This window comes from Cinclus cinclus, chromosome 1 (assembly GCF_963662255.1).
Source record: "Cinclus cinclus chromosome 1, bCinCin1.1, whole genome shotgun sequence".
In the NCBI taxonomy this organism is placed as follows: Eukaryota; Metazoa; Chordata; class Aves; order Passeriformes; family Cinclidae; genus Cinclus; species Cinclus cinclus.
The window spans coordinates 46,049,585-46,072,555 of record NC_085046.1 but is presented as its reverse complement, the minus strand read 5'-3'; the positions used below and the strand labels follow the sequence as shown (position 1 = coordinate 46,072,555).

General features: G+C 38.9%; 1 protein-coding gene across 2 annotated transcripts in view; it reads right to left on the bottom strand.

The window, feature by feature from the left end:
- The window catches only part of NPSR1 (neuropeptide S receptor 1), a 60,599-nt gene that overhangs the window by 18,420 nt on the left and 19,208 nt on the right, over window positions 1-22,971 (bottom strand). The window contains exons 3-4 of one of the 2 annotated variants that reach the window (XM_062497225.1): window positions 4,452-4,555; window positions 4,058-4,151 (exon numbers count right to left, since the gene is read on the bottom strand). The exons of the other annotated variant lie outside the window; for it this stretch is intronic. Coding sequence (XP_062353209.1) covers window positions 4,058-4,151; window positions 4,452-4,555 — 198 coding nt within the window. The remainder of the gene's footprint in view (window positions 1-4,057; window positions 4,152-4,451; window positions 4,556-22,971) is intronic. 2 annotated transcript variants of the gene reach the window in all.

Below are 22,971 nucleotides of genomic sequence, written 5' to 3'. Positions count from 1 at the left end.
CCTGAAGAGCCTGGGCATCTCCTGCACTTCTCTGTATGATGGTGGGGATCAAATTTAGCTCCTGCTGATGAATCCAAAGCATGCCAGGAGTAGACTGCTAACCATGAGACGCGTCAGATGATGGTGCTCTAGTGCCCAGACCTGTTTTATCTGCTGCAAAATACAGGAAATGGGAGATCCTGCTGGACTTCCTGGTAAAGAACAGGAGCTAAAGGACCCCAGAACCTCTATCAGGTTTGGGTTACTGCATCCTCTTGATTTCTGGCCACTGCCAAGTAAGAAAAAACAAGTGGGAAATGAAATTATGCCTGGTGGCACCCACAAGATTTTGTAAATATCAATGAGTTAGCACAAAAAGTCCCAAGGCTTTAATTTTGAAAAACCTCCATCTTCTGGCCAAAATTCAGTTAGCTGTAGCTGAAAAGTGTGGGGGAAAAGGGCTTATCTGTGGAGTACCCATTATTATCAGTGACACTTATTCCTCCTAAGCCAGATGTCCTAAAATGGGGACAGATTTTTTTATTTTTTTTTTTAATCTGGGGAGCTTTAGTGTTCATATACTTTATTGTCCTAAAAAGTAACCAAGGTTGTGTGTGAAATAGAAAATTGCATTAAATTATGCATATCAAGAAGAATGTCCTTCCTCCTTGAAGCTCAAAGAGCAATACAAAACCATGTGAGTGAAACATTCAAAAAGTAATTTTATGTTTTATAAAACATCAGTTGCAAATACTTACTTATCCTGCTCCTTTTTCAAAACTACCCACATTCAGGAAAGTATGGTCTTGCTAATCTAGGGCTTAAGGGAACTCTGATGACATCTGCGTAAGTGAGAGGGTTAGATTAAGGCTATAAATATTGTACAGGCAAAAGAGAACTGTGAAGTTTCCCATACCATAACAGAATAAACTTAGCAAAAGAATATTAAGAATTAATTTCACAAAATATTTCCTGACAGAAAAGACATTTCAAATGTGAGCTAACTACTTAAACTATAATCATGCAAGCCTCAGTGGGGCCTACCTGTGTTTTTCCAACTAAAGAACATCAGAGCTGAAAAAGAAATCTTATTTTTTGTACTGTATATTGAACAGAACAGGGCAATTTTGGTTGGGCAAGAGAGGTATTTCTTTGTATTTCATAATACTTTTCCTGAAATGTTAATTTCTTTTTATTTTTAAATGTCCCTTGCATTTGGTAGAATATAGCCTTGCTAGTTTAAAGGGCTTTACAGGGCAATGATAGGTAAGCAGATTTTTGTTTTATTAGAATAATGTTCATTTTCTGCCTCACCAACAGGGCTTTTTTTATGCTGCATTTTTAATAGTTGCTCTAATAGGTTCTAAATGCCAGCAAATCACATAACTAGAGCTGCATCAGTTAAAAATGAAATCAAACAAATAACTTCAGAAATACAATATTTTCCTGAACCAGCCTGAGAATTTCCATTTTGAGCTTCTTAACCTGTGGTGCCCAAGACTAACTGTTAGGGTTGGAGTGGGAATCTCAATTGTGAGCTCTGGCTCTGACTCTCCTAAAAGGTATGACTGCCCCCTTTGTTCTGCTCCCACCATCCCTGCACTGTGACAGTGGGTTTGAGTACATCTCTCCGCTCCCAGCAATATGGGACAGGGGGTCACTTCTTGGGAGGATCTTTACTTTCTGCCATCAAGAATGTCAATGCTATGCAATACTTTCATAAGTTGAATGCCCCCTTAAAATTAGTTTTAAATCCAGAGAGAGCAGAGCTGTTCTGGAATCTCAGTGATAACACTGTTTTCGGCCCAAAGCCACACAAGGATCAGTTTACCTTTTTTGGTTGTGTCATTTACTTAAGCAGTTCTTTTTCCACCTGTTGTTTAGCTTGCATGTGGTTTGCATATATCTTTCCAACATGATGAAGCATTCACAAAATGTCTTCTATAACTTCTCAGTTTCTTTTCTTTTTGATCCTAATTTTACATTTTTTTTATTAATACCCTTTTGGTTGTAGAATTAGGTATCTCATAGTAAAGACTTTAGGATTAAAAGGCATATTTCTTTCCCATACTGTACTTTCTCTGGTCATTTATGTATATTTAAAGTATAAAATATTCAGCTGTTGAAATTAGTTTTCTTAAAAACCATGCAAAGAATAGCTTATTGCAAATATTTTGTAACAGGGCTTGAGGCTAGTAATAAAAATACAATTTAAAAAATTGTGTGACATTTTCAAGCTGGAATGTTTGATTTTTTTTTCTAGAATGAAATTTCAAGGCTACATGGAAACATGAGTTTTCAAATCAGTAAGAAGAAAGAATTATTTTGTTTCTTGATTGAAGGATTTTGGGGGGGATGAGTGTTTCATTTTACAAAGGAAATTTGCCACAGGTAGACTCAGAACTGTTCATGAAGCTCTTCTGTGTCATCACCAATGACAAAGATTTGCAAATCTCTTTGTTCTCTATCTATAGAATAGCTAAGAGGGCATTTCAAAAGCATCCCACATGGTACCTCTGCAAGGAATAGCAGGGTGCAAAAGGTGAATATTTTATGTATATTCCAGAAAATTGCTATGATAAATATACCTCTCTAGAGCCTTCTTTTGGATTTATAGCTGCCTTTTTTTTTCCCTTTGAACATGGTCTTTGCTTGTGCATCAGTGTGTAGCCAGACCTTGCAAGAGGCAGATGGGAGATGTCAGTGCTCTCTCTGCTTGTGACCTTTTTTCCCTTACCAAAGCTGCACCCAACTGATGCTTTTGCTACCCTCAACTGGAAGCAATGTCTGCTTTACTGTAGTTTAAAAGAAAAACAAACAAACAAAAAAAACCAAAACAAACAAAAAAAACCCAAAAAAACCCCTTTATGGTGTATAGGAAATATGATTTTTAAAAGGCTTTTACAAAAATTTGGAGTGATTTTTTATGGGTTCTTTTTCAACTTCAAAGTGCTTTTCAAAGATTATCCATCAAAATCTTTACTGTACCCAGGTGGTAATTTAACAAGTGCTGCTTTTCCTATACCATGCATGAAGAAGAAATGCCAGCATGTCTGTCCCACAGCTCATCCTGCTCAGCCAGGTTTATGAGCTACTACCCTTCCTGGTTTATGAGCCCTCCTGAAGGAGATGTAGAGCAATGTCATCCCTCCCAAAGCCTGCTGGGAAAACCTTAATACCCATCTCCCTGTTTTGAAAGACTTGATCTGCAGGCTGGGGAATATAAAGCTAAATTTCACAGAAGTATTTGAAGCTTTCAGACCTTAACATCTGCCAAAGCTGCACCACTGTCTCAGCTGTGAGTGACTCACAGGTTTTTAAGGCCAGGAAGGACCATTAATCTGATCCCCTGAATAGAACCATCTGGCAAATGCCATCATCACTCCAAAACAAGAATGATATTTGTATCTGATTAAAGCATCCTCTGGACCTCATGGTTCTTGTAACTGTTCTTCTTCCTCCCCACCTGCTATTTCTGTTCCTTCACTCAGAGCAACATATTTAACGCCCCACTTTGGCTCTGTGGGAAAGAAATAATTTTGTTTAAACTCTGCTGCTAAGAGGCCAGGATATATCTGAATGCTGTAAAAAACCCTGAAAACAAACAAAGAGAGGAAATGACAAGAAACAATAGATATCCAAACGTATATGCTATCTCTTTTCAAGATACATCAAATGAATACATGAATTCTCAGTACCACACCCTGCACCCAAGTAATTTTTAAATGTGAATAAATAGACAGTATAGATGTTGCAGCTTCTACATCAGTATAGTGGAACAAGGGATAGCTTTTTCCCATTAAAACCTAAAAATGCTGAAATATAATGATAGCAATTATACTTTTTAAAATGTCATTTCATTCTTTGCTAATACAATATTTATAAAAACTGCTGAGGGCTTAGTGGAGTTTAATAAACCTTGAAACCACATCTACTTCTTCACTTGGGAAACTGTAACAGAGTTCAAATGTAGCTAGAGCAGGAATGAATAATTCATAGCAACAAGGTTAAGAATTTTGAAAACTAAAAAATTATCCAATAATGTCATAGCAATAACAAGGTACTGAAATTCTCCTACCTCCTTGCAAGAACTTCATGGGGTAAACTATGGCGTGATACCGGTCTATGCTTAGTGACACAAGGACGTAAGTTGAAGCATAGAGAAGGACCACCTGGGGCAGTAAGTAACAAGACAATAGTTGAGACACATCTATTGCAGAAGATGATGTCAACAAGAACTCTGAATTAGGAATGTTTCAAAACTTACTAAAAAAAAAAAAAGAAAAGAAAAATCCCTTTGTATATTCAACCAGGTATTTTTACTTTTCATGTCCACAAAATTTACAAGATTCAATATGCTTTAACTAACATGTTTCACCTTTAAATTAACATTTTGCTGCTAGAAAAAAATCTACACAGCATTTTTGTCAGAGTTTACTGCTATGGGAGCACAAAGCACAAGGTTTTTATACCTGGAAGTAGCGAACAACCCTGCAAATGATATCAGGGGCCATAAAATCTCCAGTGTAGCGCCAAATGATGTCAGTCATTATGTTGATGAGTCCTGTGAATGAATCTACAAAGAAATAAAGTGAAGAAGCATTGAAAGAATAAAATACATGACTTTAGGTAAACCACAGAGGCAGGTAGGACCCTTGGGATGTATCAGCTCCCCATTCCTAGGGGCAGTCAAGCCATGACTGCTCAGCCCAGTGTGCCAGACGAGTTGGGAGAGCCTCAAAAAACACTCCCTAATTAGTATCTAAGTGTATCAGCTTGATTACAGCTGTGACAAATACTGAACTACTTAACATCCTTTATTTTTTATCTGTTATTTCACTTTAAAAAGTCTCCTGCATAATCATCTGGAGTGGCAACCAAATGCTGCTAAAATTAATGGAAATTTTGTCAGGAGTCAATTTGAAAACTTAATTAATGACTAACTGTCCCTTGTCAGCTTGAAGTTAACCTACTTATGCCTGTACTTTTATATTTGCCAAATTAAATACACCTCAGGCTATCTTTTCTTTTTTCTTCTTCTTTTTTTTTTGTCCCCCAAGAAAATCTAAAGAAAAATTACAGCCTTTGTTCTGTTTCTTATTGAACAAGTGAGTGGTCACAGAGATGCACACTTTACAAATTAATCACAAGAACTGGTACTCCTGGTTTGCATATGGGTGATATTGAGTTTTGTCTTTAAAACCAACTTCTCTCACTTGGACAAGATAAATGTTTTCAGTTCAGTCCATGGAAGAAAATATATACCGGTCCAATGTCCTGCCACTTCAAGTAACATTTCGTGTTGTTCTTCTTGCACAGATTACCACAAAGGGAGAAAACAGGTTAGGAAAACTTTTCGTGCAATTTTTGGGGCAAAACCAAACAATATGAAGAAACAGTTTCAATCTTTATTTTAAAAAAATTAAAGTGATGAGGTAAAGTGTTTCATTTTGCTGCCACCATTTTACACATTCAAAAACCATCTCTAAAGTTTAGTGTGATATTTTACCTCCCATATTAGAAGATTTTGATTTGAAATTTATGCCTTTGGAAACAAGATATTTCAACAATTTCAAAAAAATGTTTTGAGAAATAAACAGTTTGGGATGGTATTTCTAAGAAAATAGGCATGTGTTTTGCAAAACAGTTTCTTCTAAATCCTTTGAAATTCCAGAAATTCCAGATATTTCTAGTTGGCAATTGAGATTTCAGCTTAATGCTTCATGTAATAAAAACAACATAAAAATTGTTCATTAAAATAGAAGGACTACCAAGAGTTCAATAAAATAACAAAGAATAAAACCAGATCTGAGAGGGCACAAGTCATGCACCCGTAGTCCATAAGAATGTCTTGATTAGTTTGAGCTGAGTTAATTAACCATACTTAAGTATCCATTGTTTAACGTGTAAAAAGGATCTACTGATAAGGCAGAGGTTCTGCCGGGAAGAGGAGTCTTCTTCATTGCAACGACCACCGGAGGGCAAAGTACGACCCCTATCAACAGGCAGCGCCAGCGGAGACACGATTGCAAAAGAGACACGTACACCAGAAACAAGGGGTATAAAACCCAAAGGACTGAGAGAGGAAAGTGCGCGCCGTTGGTGGAGTGCTAACTCCCGGCCGCCCAGCGCTGCTTTTGCTTGTTACCGCTTGCTTAATAAATTCCCCTTGTTGATGTTCAATTGGCTCTGAGTCAGTGTGTGTGACAAACACTTATAACACTTCAGAAGATTATTTTACTGAAAAACCTGTTTTGCTTCACTGTAAAATCGGGGTTATTTTTTCTGTATCAGTAATCCTTTATCTCCTCATCTTCTTCTTCAAGGCTCAGTTAAAAACTAAATTAGTGTAACTACATTGCCTGCCTCCTTATGACTACTGTTTAATTAGTACGGGTTTGGTTTGCTCTTTATTCTCACAACGTTCCCCAGCCCCATTTTCTCTCTCTTCTCTCTTCCCCTGGCTCCAGAGAGGCTGGATCAGAGACAATCTCTGAAAGGAAGTCTGTCGTTTGAAACATTACATTAAATGTTGGTCATTGATTAGGGTGATGGGGTAAGGAATGATTGTTCCTCTGATGAGTACAGTGGCTTTAAGACGTTACTGAAAAGACCGTAGGCATATAATTAAGGTGGTCTTTGAGAAAACCACAGAGTTTAAGTGTTTCAAAAAGTGAAATGCATCCTTCAGCAGTGGTTCCAACCTATCCCTTTCCCTTTCCTTACTCCTGAATTATTGATTCACATTCTATCTCTCTACAGTAATGAAATATATATTGGTTCAAAGTATTACACATCAATAGAGCCTCACCTCAGGGTATCCTTCTACTTTTGATGGTCTGAGCATCTGCCAAGCAGGTGCTAAATGAGGGTTCAGCAGTCCTCAGGAGGGGGACGGCGCAAAGACTGCTCTCCCTCCTGCCAATCTCAGTGCTCTGAAGAGGAAAGGGAGGGAGAAGGGACAGCACCTCATGTATCTTGTCCTTTCCCTCTTCTCACATCCATCTTCCTATTCCTTTTCAATGCATCAAGACAGTACTTTAGAGGTGCATCCTGCAGCTGTGGTGGAAGATGGGACAGCATCCTGGTGGTTTCCTTCAGGTAAGCAATTTGGCAGTCCCAGACAACATACTTCCAGCTTATGTCCACATCAGCTCTTTAGTTTGCATCAGGAGTGTGGTTTTTAACCTGTGGATGGTCCCCACCTCACTGGCTCATGTGATGGAGATCCACAGGGGAATGAACCTTTGTTCAGCTGATGCTCGGCCCAAAATTACTCTCCAGGGTTGCCCTCCTTGCATCCCACACCATGCAGCTGCCAGACAGTGCTCAGGTTCAGGAACCATGACAAAGTTTATGCAGCAGAAGCAGATCTCTCTCCAGAAATATGGAATATGGATATCAGCTCTGTCTTTTTCATACTACAGGTCTCTACCCACCATGTGTCATTACCTACAAATATATCTATAGCCTTAAATACTTCAGGAGCTTTAAAGACAACTCAGAATTGTCTTTTCCTTGAGAGCTGTTGAGTGAGGTTTTTCAGGTGACTGCAGAGGCTTTTAAATGAGGCATAAACTTCACAGCTTTTTTTGTGCTGGAAGCCTCAGCTCCTCTCCCCCAGCAGTATGTTTTAAGAGTTCCTTGTGTTGAATTTCAGAATTACTGTGGAGGGCTCAGCATAAGCCTCCAAGCATGTGCCTCTGAACACAGCACACACACGTGTACCAAAGCCAATGCATCCAGCTGCGTGAGTGGGCCAAATTTAACTAGATTTCTCAATGCCCTTTAATTATAGAAACATTCTCCCACTCAAAACTCTCCTCAGGTTTTAGAAATATCTCTTTTCTTTTCAACCCTAAAAGTACCAGACTAACCTTTCTCAGAGGATCGTTCAGTCCTCTGCTACCTGCTTCAGAGGGTGTTTCTTATCTCATCTCTGCAAAGGACCAGGTTCTCTCAGTATGACCACACACGTCTTGAGGATTTGTCCTGCAGACTTTACATAGGTTCACCAAGTAAATAATGTACTTTGTGCCGGTGGTCAGATAGCATGAAGGGAAAATGCAGCAAACCTACAAATTATTACAAAGGATTGTTATATACTCTCCAGAGACACAAGAACCTAGTGCAAAATTTATTAGTTATTTTGACACTGAATGTGTTGCTGAGTGCAGTCATTGCCTCTATACTTTTAAGCCCAGGAACCACTTGGTTCAAGGAGGTGATTTCAGTAGCTTCGGTGATGGGTGCTGCCTCATACGACATTGGTCTCAGAAATCTCTACAAAAGAGTGATAGACCCTTAAAAATAAATGTGGCATCATTGCCCTATAACAAAAATAAGGTCCTGTCCATGATTTTTGAACTGATGAGGCAGCCACTGCTCTCTGACCTTGCTGCTCTGTGTCATGCTTGATGTGCTGTCAGCTAATCTGAGTCAGTGCTGTGAACTTGCCTTGCAAGTTAGCAGAACCCATATCTGGTATTTCTACAGGCCTGTGGGTGCAAGCAATTTATATTAGGTGTTCTTAGGGGTCCTGGAGGTTGGCTTTAGTACAGGCACAGGACTGAGAGAGCAAGAGAAGCTGCCCTACCTCCTGCAAACACCCCTACAGCTGGTTTTCTCCCACTCTTCCCATAGTCTTTGCATTCCACTGAAAATTTCACAGGTAGCTTTGCAAGTATTCACTGCTCTAGCAATAATTTTGTAACCACATTTCCTAAAAAAGCTACCCAGCCCACTGCTCTCATTCAGAAGCTGATAGTGAAATAGGTTGTGTCCCTCATCTGGGTATCTGTAGGACAAGATACTTAAAAGATACTTAGAAGATGCCTTTTCAAATCATGACATTTTAGCTCTTTAAATGCTGAGCCATGAGAGCCTCGTATATGGCCTCTCCGTGCAGTCATGGTGCAGTGAGGGGCTGTGTGTGGAGCAGGGTGGGTGCAGGGGGCCTGGGTGCAAGAGTTGCCCTCATGCTTCGACAACTTATTCCTCCTCTTCACAGCCCCTCCAGGTGCATTTATCTGAATTTATGGTGGTTTGCAGCCCCTTGCTCCAGCATTGCAGAGCATCTGGACTCCATGCTGGAGACAAGGCCAATAGGGAGAAGGGACAACCCAAGGAGCTGCCATGAATCTGCCAATCTTGATTTTGATTATTTTAGAAGTGTTGATATGAAGCAGATATGATTGTGCTTACACAGTGCAAGGATCCCAGCCTCTGCCAGATAGTCTCTGGCAAAGGGATGGAAAATGTGAGCCAATATTTGGGGTGCACTAAATTTTTATGAGGAATAAGCAAGGAAACTCACAAGCACTTTGTTCCATTGTGGTGCCTGCATTGGAGCACACATTTTACATTGGAGCAAGCAGCAGTTTTGCCACAGGAACCAACAATGTGTACTGTGATGTTCTTGGGCATTTTCTCCTCCAGTCTGGAAGAGAACTCCAGATGTAATGTATGAAGCAAAGCACACTTGAAAATGGTCAAGGGCAAACCTGTTCAATTGACCTGTTAAAGCTGGGGGGGGGGGGGGGGGGGGCGGTTCTGTAGCAGAAGTGGTGCTTTCTTTCTCTTTCTGACTCATAGGAAGTGACAGATAATTTTGTTGATCTGTGTGAGCATCTAATTTCTTTGTTGCATTTCTTATATTTCTGCTCTGGGATTCACTTTCTCATACGATGAGGCAGGCCCTGATAGGCTAGATGTTGCAAAGGATTGATGCAGTGATGTTGCAGCTTCACTCCACAGCTCATCCAGGTTGAAAGATGAAAGGCTGAGAATAGCATATACTGCATGATACTGACCTCTTAAGAAACAGCACTTACAAGAGAGCTGGAGGTCAGGTCTCCAGGAATTAAAATTCAATATGCTTTGCCATTGTGAAAGGCACTGAGGTTTTGTTTAATTTGTCTTTATTGATATATCTCTTCCTACCATTATTTCCTACTGCACCATTGCTGTGGGGCTACAGCTGGAGGGGGCTGGACTGATCCAGCAGTTCTGCCAAGAAGGACCCACAGGGGGGGCAGGATAATGGGAACAGCAGCAGCACATCAAAAACAGGGTGGAGGGGGGGAGGGTGGGCAAAAAGGTGGGCTTCATTACCACATCAGCTGTGGTCTCATTATTCAGAAAAAAACTGGTTCCTCCCACAAAGTTTAAGAACTGACTGGAGAATTGTTTTCTTGTAAAACCAGGATGTATTATGAACCAGTCAGGACAGTACAGGCAAGTAATTTTCAATTCAGATGTCCCCTTCTTCAGACCTCTGTGGATACTATGGTTTAGGGTTGGCAGTTGCCCTTAGGGGGAATATGTGGGAGCAGATGGAGTTGGTGATAATTCTGAACCCTGGAACAAGGTTTCATCTTCTCATCCTGTGTAACTTGCACACAGTTGAGACCACTGTCTACTAGATGAAATATTATTCTGTTGCATGCAGTTGCTCAATGGTTCATTCTGTGTAAAGAGAATATGTCTTGGTGTAAGTGCACAAGACACACTCCTGCAGATCAATTTGTCTTAAACACAGAAAAACAAGGATATGACTCCTCAAAAGATAAAGGAATCACACTGTTTGTAATTCATTGCTTCTGTATACATTTCAAGTGGTGTCTGTACTTGCAGCATTTTCCAGAAAAAAATTACCTTCTGAGATACCAAGTATCATACAATTCCATTTTAAATTATTTCCTTCCCCAACATCTTCTATATAGATGCTTCTGCTATTTCCTCTGAATCTTCTATACTGATCCTTTTGCCAACTCTTTACCTCACGCATTTGAAGGACTACAGATTAATATATTGGTCAGAACAGAAACTGTATGATTATTCACATTTAAAAATGTGGACAATGTTAGGAGTATTTTCTGTTGGCGTAGTTCAAGCACCCAGGTCACTATAGTCATTGTTTATCCATATTTCTTCCACTGCTGCCTTAGTTGGCTCAGATATTGTTGATGCAGATACTTTAGTTGAAGTAGGAGTGGTAAGGATAAAGCCTTCTTTCTTCCCTCACAGCAAACTGTAAATTAGACTCCCATGGTGCTCAAGCAGTGACATTGCATGCTGCAGCTCAATTTGTGTTGATGCTTAGGCTTTCTATTTCAGAATAGTAGAATAGTATTCATTCCCATTTTTGTATCTGCTTTGTTTCCCCTGGTGGCATGAACAAAAGCACTCATTAAGTGTCACTGGCAAATTCCCATGCAAAATCATCATGTGGAAAAGGTAGATGCACACTGAGCTGTTTTCCATTAAATATGCTGCAATGCCAGAACAGGCTGAAAATTCATTACATGTGTTCTGGATCTCAGTCCTGAAACTGACTGGAATATGGCAAAAATGGACTTCTGAGCATTTGGCCTCAATAGAGCAACTAAGTCTCTGTAGTGCATGGTATCTTTGACCTGAATTCCATAAATCCTGTTAATACTGTGTAAACATTTGCTAACCAGCTAGGCAATGAAGTTGAAGGAAGTGACTCTCCAGAGAAAACCTGTAAAACAGGTGAATGTGAGGTGGACGTATTGACAGGTGATGAACTACCACATGAAAATGTTGTACGTGTCATCCTACAGCCCTTTGCAAAGATGGGTAGAAGGAAATGTGTTGGTGTTATTGTCAGTGACACAAATGTGCCACTAACACATTTAGTGACACAAAGACAATCTAAGTAAATAAATACCACTGCCTTAATATGCAAGAGGGGAATAGAAAAACCCTAATCTTCTTAATGTAACTTTAGTGCATGCAAAGGCTATTTCCAGAATAATTTCTGTTTGATTGCAACTAGATGTGCTGCAGTACTGATGATGGACTAAAAGGTACTAATGATGTATTTGTATTTTGATGTCAAAAGTTTAAAGTCATGTCTTTTAATGGGAGATAATGAGATCCTAAGTGATGATTCCAAGTAAAATGTAGTCATTATGGCCATGCTGTTGGCAGCATCACACTTGTGCAATCCTGTTTCTCAGCATTCACTGCTGACACGTGAGGAAGCCAGGTAGAAAACTCCACACACCTAGCTATATTTAACAATATTAGCCTAACTCTCATGTAGAGTAACTGCTAAATAAATGTCTTCTATGTCAGGTGACAATCCTGCCTGGATATCTATCTGAGAATCATAAAATTTAGAGGTAATGTTTTCTAAGTAATTCAGAAGGAAATCAATTTCCCCCCTTAATGTGAAATGTTGGACCCAAAGGATTTATTTACCAAGCACCTTTTATTAAAAACAAAACCAAAAAGAAACATAACACAACTGTAATTAGGATTTGAATGTCTGAAACAGGCTGAAGATAGGAAAACCATAATCAGTCCTTCAGGACCACATAACAATTTTGTAGCTGTCAAAACAAGAATTAAGGCTTCCTATAAACTGACTTAAATTGGCACAGCAAAAGCTGACTGCTGCTGATGTAGCAAATGTATGGTTCATTTTGTTGACTGTCAAGTATGTCCACAAAGTAGATTCAGCCACAGGAAAGGCTATCAAAATAACCTTCCTAAAGTTATCAAAATAACCTGTCCAAACCATCCTCATGTCTGGTTTTGCTCTAGAGCCCCATAGAAAACCTTGAGTTCACCTCTTGCCCTTCAGGTTTTCCCTGTGCCTCACTACATGCAACAAGAATAAAGCCACACCTGTTCTTGCACTCTGCCTTGTTTGAAAAATGTGGTGTTTCGAAGAAAGTATCTTATGAAAAGATGCATTAAACAGGACCACTGTTTTTCCATCCAGACTTAGAGATGCTGCTGCTCTGTTTTCCCAAACTACATCAGTGATGTGAATAAAGGCTGTGCCTATGCCCCCCATGCACCATGTCAGGACTGGTGTACTTCATGGAGCTGGTGCATCAGATGTTGTCAGTGTGGCCAAGTCAGACCCCTCTGACAGTGCTGGATGTAGACACTCCTTCCCTGGGCTCCCAAAGGGATCAACCTGAGACCGATATGAAGGCACAAAAAACCTTCAAGACCTACACAGAGCTTTGCTATAATGGAGTCAAACTTCCCCACCAGTGTCAAAAGTATTTGGATTTCACCTAAATTTTAGTTCAAGGGCCAGCCAGGCAGAAGCTGTGTCAAGGTTGCAATTGCAACCCAAAAACCCAACTCCAGCATGCTAAAATCATGAAAGACATTAGTTTTTTCAAAATGTCTTCTTCTCCTGTCCAAAAAATGCTTGAGCATATTTGAGATTAATAGCCAGATAATTAGATTTTCCCTGAAGGTAATTCACAGAGATTGATTGATTATAAAGAGTGTAAACAACAACTCCAATTTGAAAGCTAAAATCAGTTTACTTGTGCCTTTTCGACATCCTGCCAGTCAACACCCTAGAAAAGTACTTCTGAAATTGGCATGTCTTCCCAAATGATGAATTAATATTAAGTTTTGTGTTTATTTACAATTCACACAGAAAATGTAAGTGTGGGAAAATATGCATGAAGATCCAAGTATGTTTATCTACATATGAAGCAATGAATGGTCAAGAAAGGGATGTGAGTATTTTTACAAACATCTTGGAAACATAGAATTATTTAGATTGGAAATTATCTTTGTGAGGAATAATTAGCATAATCAACAGATTTCATAAATTCAACAATATGAAGAATTTATTACCACTGTCATTTCAAGAACATTTTCTGCAAGGCACGAAAAATGTATTGCGGAAATATTGTTAGTTAAAAACAATGCTAACCTACCAAAGCACTCATATTGAAAATGTATTTGGTATACTAATGAATGAGGGTTTAAGGATTTGGAAATAGAGTTGAAAATGCAAAACCCTATCTTGCAGGAGTTCATTCATTTGTGATGTTTCAGAATAATCAAATTAATCTTGAGCAAGACCAAACTATTTTGTTTGTGATAGTATCTGTGCACAAAGAGGTCAAGTAGAAGAACCCAAAACCATTTCCTTTTACAGATCCTTTCAAATTCACATTGATATTATAAACTGTGTAAGTCGAGCACAGAGATATTTAAAAGTGTACCTCCAAGGGGCACGGTTTTGGAAGCAAGGCTTTCTTTTTCCAACGATTTTGTGGAATCAATTTTTTCCAGTCTATTTGTATTAGCTGGGTAGAGGATTCCCAGAAATACAATTGTGTATTGTAATTTGACTTTGATCACAGTAATTTTCTTTCTTGTGTCTTCCAAATTCAGCATTAGAAAATACATACAATATCTAGAAAATACAGCATTAATGGTATGCAGCAGTGGATATTGAACTGCTTGCAAGCCACTCGGGCAGTTCATAAAAACATTATTAAAAAGCAAATGTCCTTTGTGCTCATAACTTCTAAACTACACAAGCTGAAGTGCCTTAATACTTCTAATGCATTGTAATATAGTGACGTGTGCTCTCTTGGAGTTGGTGTCATGGCTTTCCAGCTGACAGCTTGTGCTCTCCAGCCAGTCACCACGGTTTGGTTTGACTCTGACTCTTCTTCAAGTTCAAGAAGTCAGGAGTCTGAGAGTGGTTTGCTGGGAAACTCAATGACTGGTAGGTGGGACATACATTCTTTCTGGAGTAATCTCATCTCTTATAGAAGGAACCTTTTCAGAACATCCTGAACCATTTCCCTTCTACTAATGAATGTTCTCCCAAACCACAAAGGTTCTGGAGATGCCCAGTCCTGCAAAGGTGCTTTGGCTCACCTGCTGATGTGAATCTGCTCCCAAGGTGAGAGTTCTGGGAGACCTGTGAAGGCCACAGAGGGCAAGAATGTTTTCTGTGGCCACATGCTGTGTGTGCTTTACCATGTAGAATAATAAAGGAACCATTTTAAAGATAATCTTGATGTCCACTAAGAAAGTGGAATAGTGCTTTATTTTCTGATTGTGTTAAACAGCAATCTTCCCATCTCCTAAGGTCATCCCTTGCCTGCCAACATCCATGAATGCTATGTTCAGACATATGAGTTTTCTCCTTTGCATGAAGAATTTGGAGCACATCTGAGGATGTGCTTTCTCTCAAAATCAGAACCTTTGCAGGTGACCTGGAGCTTTCCCCAGAAAGAGAAGAGCAACAAGACTTGCTGTAGAGTTCAACAGCTGAGTAAGTATTCCTAATCCTTATAGTGTGCTGGGGAATTCCTTTACCATTTTTATTTTCTGTAGATGTTGATGTTATATTATCTTCAATTTTTTTCTATCTTGCCTAGTTATTTTGTAAACTTTATGCTGTCTACAGTGTCCAGGTTTTGTGGCCTTGAGAAATATTTCTCCAAACTGCAGTTAAAAAGGACTATGAATATGTTGGAACATCTAAGACCTTGACACAGACAATAGGCACCATTCTAGTCAGTATCAAATTGTCAACATATGATTTATTTTTTCAGTTGGCCTCAAGATCTTTATCCCAAATAACAATTTCTCTATTGGCTCATTATTTTCCCTAAAATAGAAATTACTTTCTCTTCTGGTTTATTTTGGTGTATTAGGGACTCCCGTTTAATAGTTAGTAAACTGTACTGCCTTCATTTCCTCCTCTTCACTGCTTCTCTCCCCATTCTCCCTTTCCAGCTCTGAATGTATATATTTGATTTGGACAACTTTGGTCTAGATAGGAGTGTGAGTGCTCCTTCCAAAATGAGCACTTGAAAGTTACTTTCAGTGGCGGAGTTTATTGCCCCCACCATTACCAAAAATAGTTAGTAGGCAGATGGCTGAAATTCAGTTTTAAGTATACAAGTTGTTTCATGCTCCATGCCTTTGGACATGGTATGCACTTACAGTAAGGTAACTTCAGAGTGCAAAACATGATTTTAATGCCATTACTGACAGAAAATCCATACTTGAGGCAATATAAACACACTTTTCACTGCACTGGACACAGTGCAAAACAATTCCATGCTGATTTCCATCAACCATCCATTTTCTCCAAGGCCTAAGAAGATGACCAACACTGAACCTTGTCTCACCCCATTCTACCCCATTCTACTACCAGGTCCCAGTAATCTGAGGTACTACATGCCCACACTACTCGAAAACTTCCTGTTTAACAAGCATTTTGTAGACATACAAGTGCCTTTGAGAAATACCTGAGGGGTGCAAAAGGGGTCTATTTTGAACAAACCCAGTTGGTTTATTTACTGCATAGAAGGCAAACTGGGAATTTGGGAGGCACTTGATGAGTACCATGTTGTGGTGTCCCATTGAACGTGGCAAGCTGTAAGTATCACCATACTCAGGCAGGGAGACTTACAGATGGTTTTCACTTACAACCAGATGGTAAAGGCACAGGATACATTACTGATTTGTTTGTCTAAGAAGTTTCAGTGTTTGAGAGAGAAGATTTTACAGCATATTATGGAGGAAACTTCAGAGAAACTAGGTTGATGTGCAATGATGTAGTTGTCACTTCTTAATATTAGATTAGATGCCTTGGCAAAGCAAAGATTTCAGGTGGGTAGTTTTATCATTGTGCAGTCTTTTGTGCACGAAAATTTCATTAGTTTCTGTTTTAGAGCAATGAGATTTGCCACTAATAACTCTTTGACACAGAGAAACTTATTTGATATTTGAGTAACACAAAACTATAAAACGTCATCAGAGCAGATCATCAGAGATTGGAGATGCATGGATTCCATGAGTGGATTGGTACTGTTAGTAGAGTCTTCATGGGTTTCACGCTCCCAGTACTGTGAGGATTCTTCAAATGGAGTGTGCCATCTAACAAACTCAGTCCTTAAAATGTGTCAAGCTTGTTGTGTGCCTGCATGTGCTTCTGACAGGGATAAGAAGGAATCCAAATTTAAATTGATTCTCTGAATGAAAGATGCAAGAAGTGTTCATGGTATCCTCCTTTCAAAAAGATGAACAAAAAACACTGAAACACCCTTACTTTACCAGGGTTATGTACAAAGTTGTCCTCAGGAGTAGTGACACTACATTCCATGCTAAGGATGAGAGAAAAAGCCACTCTCCTTTTCAGCCCTTTTAGAGGGAATCTGCTACCAACTTCCATGAGCAAGCAGTTGTGACCTTGCAGTTCTTAAGAAAAGGGTTTAAATAAGAGAGAATGCCCCCTTGATTTCTAAAAGTTTTGCATGTTTCATTAAAACAAAGATGACTGAGCAGCAAATGGTATTTCCTGTATTTCAGCTGGTTTATCAGATATTGCTGGAGAGACAGTTTCATAACGAGCATTGAAATTACCACATTTAATATACCTTAATTTTTTTCTCTGGACTTACTAGTAATATAGCAGTAACTCCAGAACTCCCACAACACATTAGAAAACCAGTGACTATACAGTCCCTATCTCTGCAGCATGGAAAAACATTTTCTAAGAAGGCTTGCCATCCTTTCCATTAGTGGCATCAGCTCCTGATTTTCTCCCTGCATATAGGAGCTGGAAATGAAAATGTGTAGAAATCATTCTTCCATTCAAGACTAGAAAATGTTAATCAAAAAAACCAATGCCATCTCAAAATGTATACAGGCTTTTGTTCATGTTTTTTTAGGAAACAAATAAACATTATTTTTTGCCATTTATCTTCAAGTTTCCACAATTTCAAAGCAAACTGCTTCCTCATGCAGACAGCCCCTTGTTCCCCTCTTCTAGTGTGCAGGTTTCTGGCATATTTGAATAACGTTTTGTCTATAGTTCTCTTTTGCTAATTTTCAATGAAAGTAAAAATGTCTTGCTGGAAGAAATTCCTTTCGTTTGTTATCAGTAAACTCTAAGAAGCTGGCTTATCAACCACTTCTGCTTTTCAGTGCTGTTATCCCTGTTCTTTAAGAACTAGCAAAAAAGTTTGACTTCTGAATGAAATATTTGGAGATTTTTCCAAATGTAATTTCCATCCTATTTTGACTGATCATATTCTTGTTAAGCAGGTCTTCACTCTTTTTTCTTGTTTGCTACTGCCTGCTAACATAATAGGAGTGGAGAAACATGTGACTTACACGCAAGTCTCTTTTGGATTTCAGGGCTATGGTGTGTGTGTATTACATGTGCGCAAAAACAGAATCAGATCCACATTGCATCCTTCAGTAATTTCAGGCGGTTCTTTCCACCAACACAGTGGAGCACAGCATTTATATACACTGAACTCAACAACCCTGGAAGCTTTTTCCTAACGTAACTGATTCTATGATCCTAAAGATTCTCCTTTAAGGCTAGTCATGCAGCTGTAGTGTTAATGCAGAGGTTTGGAGTAATATTTTTCACTTAAACTACACTTTTGTTCCATATCCTATTTAGATCTCTGCAACTACCTGAAAGGATGCTGTAGAAAGTTGGGGGCTGTCTATTCTCCCTAGTATCAAGAAATAGAGTGAGAGAAGATGGCCTCAGGTTGTGCCAGGGGAAGTTTAGCTGGAGTATTAGGCAAGACTTCTTCACAGAAAAGAAGCACTGGTCAAGCATTGGAACAGGCTGCCTAGGGAAGGGGGTTAATCAGCATGTCTAGAAATATTTAAAACATATGTAGATATAATATGCCAGGGACATGATTTAGTGATGGAGTTAGCAGTCTTAGGTTGAAGTTGATTTTTTCCAACCTAAATGATTCTGTGATTTTATGAACAAATTGTCTTCTGGGCAGCGCCTAGAAAATCTTGGGCAAGTTCCAGATGGCAATTAAGAAACAAATCTGAGCACAAAAGAAATAATCCTGCACTTTCCATCAGGTAACATTGCTATGCTTTGTTGTGCTTAAAAATAAACAAATGGAAAGGTTCTGAGAAACACCTTCTCTGTAAAACTTCGTGTTTGGGGATGGTATTTGAGTCAGAGCCTTCTGAGGTCTGATTGAAATAGCGGAAGCTTGGGTTTGTATTTGTCAAAAAATAATAGTAGTTCTGATATATTTGATAATATACAAACACTGGAGGGATTTATATAGTCAACTTTAGGGATCTAAATAAGGAATTGAATCATGTGCAAGTCAATGAAACTTAAGCCCAAGTGTAAAGCTGATTGGAGTGTTTTGCTCTATTGGCTATAAAGTGAGCATGGGGAGGGCAATTTGTATCTTACATACCTACAGTGAGGCGCCTAAAATAGATGGCAGGAATAATCCCTAAAAGGAATATCAGTGTGCAAGAATGCAGTCATGAGATTTAATCCAAATATCTCTGTGACAATTATTTCCCATTTTTCTTCCCAGGACTGATGTCAAGATGTGGGCTTTCTTCAGACCTACTTATGTACACATTACAAGAGACTTACAGGGCATCTGCCCTCCAACATCCCTGCTATTACACAGAATCACAGAATATTCTAAATTGAAAGGGACTCTCAAGGATCACCAAGTACAGCTCTTAAGTGAATGGCCCATATGGAGATCAAATCCACAACCTTGGTATTATTAGCACCAAACTCTCACCATCTGAGCTAAACTCACTATTAATGATGTTGCATAAAGCAAAAGGTGTAATGTTCCAAGCAACAGTAACTTTCTCAGATGGAGAAGGTCACAGATTAAAATTGCTTTGGTCAAAGATCTGCAAATGTAAATTGTCACCTACGCACGCAGTCAACCACCCAGACAACAAAGGTGTTTGAAGATCCTTGCCTGATCTGCATTTCACTCAGCTGACTAGAAAAGTTACCAAGATTAGAATTTTTTTTGTTCTTTTTACTGTTTCTTTCAAATGCCACGTGGCTGCTCCATCATATGCACCCAGACCATCCTGCATTTTCGTCTTACAGCCCTAAGAGTGCTGTAGTTGCCCATACATACCTTTATAATCTCCACACAGCCCTACTGGTATCAGCAGAACTGTGACAGTGCAGTAATTTAGCTACACACTGCAAGTCTCAGCACAGGGTTAGAGAAATTATATTGCAGGTGAAAGTGGAGGTAAAAAGCTACTGGCAAAAAGAAAAAAAACAGCTGAAAGGAAATGCTTTCATTTAAGTCACACAGATGTCTAGTCAGGAAAAGCCTTTTTATGCAAAGATCTGAAGGAATGACAGCTTGTTTTGAAAGAACAGAAATGGTGGACCTCCTATGTGGAAATCTGTAGGTGGGTAAGTGGAATCAAGTTTAGGATGTGTGTGTTTGTTGAAATGAGAAAACAATGCCTTTGATAAAGATAGGGCATAGAAGGTCCATTCATCACTTTTAATCCTTTCAGAAATTACTTATTATCCAGAAAAAGCAAACAGAACAACTGATTCCATCTTAGTTTAAAACTACATGATTTGGGGTGAATCTGGGGAGATAGGATTGTCACTTAAGATGTTACTTTAACATTTCTTATTTCTTTTCTGGGGATGTCCATGGGCACAAACTATAGTGATGGCATTCAGAAGTCTGGTGCCTGCTTGTGATTTTAAAAGCACACATACACTGCAAAGGAATAAACATTGCACACTGTATTGCATATTTATAGGCATGTTGTAGTTAGTTTTTCCCCTGCTTTAGAAGCAAGAGGATTTATGAACTGAAGCCCATTAAGTCCCTTAAGGCTATATAAGGAAATACTCAAAAACTTTGTACAAGAATCAAAACGTCTACTGAAAATACTTTATAACTCAAAAAAAATACAAATTAAAAAAGGATATACCTGGCTTCAGAATGTTAAAGAGATTGAGATGAAGCTGAAATGAGGGCATTTCATCTTTGTTGCTAAATTCTCAGGTCCCAGACTGTCCACCGGAATATGAAAAAAAAAAACACATGACCATATCCTACATTCAAAGTGGTACTGGGACTCCTGATAACCGGAGAGAGTCTGCTATTTTGCATTTGCAAGGGACATACAGTTTATATCCCTACATGTTCTGAAAATTGCACTCTGAGTCCCTACGTATGACACACAAACTGACCCCTTCCCCAGAAAAATTTAGTACAGCATTTAGGTACTGTACTTTGAGGAAATAAAATTCTTTTTTCATGAGTTCTTCTTGCTTGTGTGAAACTCAGCTCTGTACTTGGATTTAAGCTGCAGAGTGATTTTTGCTACCTGAAAGGGATCTGAAGACCACTGTTCACAGAAAACAGACAGAAAAACACTGGTTTAAGGATTTCTGCCTAGTGGGTTGTGATTGCATTAATTACAAATCATGAATCATGGACATCTTGTTCCTGCATTTGTAAGATTAAAGTAGGCTATATAAATAGTAGACATTACAGGGTTTTTGAGGGGATGATGGCACTTGCTTCCAGTAGCAAATTTGGATAGCTCATTACTTTTATATTGCCAATAATGTAAAGGACACTGCATTGTAGTCTTCTAGTTACTGCATATCAGCTTTTTTTTTTTTTTTTGTACTAGTGCTTCTATTTCCTACTGCAATGAGGTCCAGTAGATAGAGTCTTAGCAAATACAAATACTGTGTCCAGCCCATTTCTGCATTCTCCAAATGTCCCATCTCTACAATAGCTCCCAGACAGCTTTTTGGGGTAACTCATTCTGGCCTAAAACCCTCTGGTTACTGCATCAAGATTTGCTCCATTGCTGTTTCTTTGTCTTTCCTCATATACTTGCTTGACTCCAATCCTTTTAGAAGGCAGAGGTGATCCAACTGCCTTAGACCCTTGGATTACTGACAAGTCTGCAAGGCTACCTTTTTTCCTTACAGTCCCAGTCTTCTAGTATCATAACTTTACTTTTTCAAGGAGGTAAATACTGCACCAAAAGAAGTTTCTTTTGCTTTCGACCTCGCAGGGAAGTAGCATAACTTCATGGATTGTTTGAGCTCTAGTCCCAAATTCAGTGTTCCTACACTTCTAGACTGGACAAGAACAAAATATTTTCAGGATACCAAGTCTTCTATGTCAGACTTCATGATTTCACCTCTAAAACATGAAATCTACTCTGTTTTCTGTGAGCATTTTCCTTTGGCTGCCTGACCAAACACTGTGAAATAGAGACCCTGATTCCGCTTAAAAAAATGTATCTTCTTCACATAAAGCTTCTTTCTGTCTCTCAGTTTTGATGCTGAAGTTCACTTCTGGTTTCCTTTCCTACCTTCAGAGGATATTCCACTTTTTACCCCACCTACTTCAGGACTGCTTTGGGAGAAAATGCATTTTAAGAGGAATGCATATATTGGGTATTTTCCTTGGGAAATTAGAAACTGTGTTTTTGACTAACAATTTATGCAGAGATAAATGAATACATACAGACATACAGAAATACTTGCGGCTCTTTATATAAGAAATCTTAGGAGTATAAAAGATGATCATCATTCATTCATGCTGGAATTGTACAGCACCAGTGTCCAAGTTGCATATTACAAACTAGGGAACTATGACTCATCTTCAAATCTGAGTAAAAGTTCGAAGGAGAATTTGAGTTTCTCCTAGATGTTATTAAAATCCACCAGGAATGGCAATGGATATCAAATCTGTTTAGCCTCGTGCTTACACAGGGTATTGCAGTGACAACATTTATCTTATCATGCATTATGTCCCAATTTGTGGGGGCATGCTAATACATACCTAACTTAAAGTAAGTCTCACGTTGCTTTCTTCTTACTGAATTAGTCTTCTTGGCAAATCAGATTGGAAAAATAATTCCTTCTTTTCCAGGCAACTAATGAAGCCATGCAACAAATTTTCTTATTCACATAGTTTCATGGGATGCATTGAATAAGCAATACTAATTTTGCTGTGTTTACTCCCAGAGACCACTTTTGCTCTTGGTAAATTGAATCACATTTATTCTGTAAATGCAAAATGAAAGTTGCACTAAATGCTATTGTTTCCGTAGCCTATGGGGGAAAGGTGGATGTAAACTATTTATTTCCCTGTTTATCAAGCCATGCATACTGTCAGGTGACTTGCAGAGTTCTTAGATTTCCAGCTAGGTGTTTGGGAATCAAGCTGCTTACAAAAGCAGGGAATTTGGATGCCATTGGGTTTACCGTAGAATTTCAGTGTCTGTGCCTGAGAGAATATTAACAAATTACACTCATTCTTCCCAATCTTGACAAACCTTTGTCAGCAGTGATGGGAGCATGCAGTGCAGAACACAGATGATCCATTAGCAGAGACAGTTTCCTTA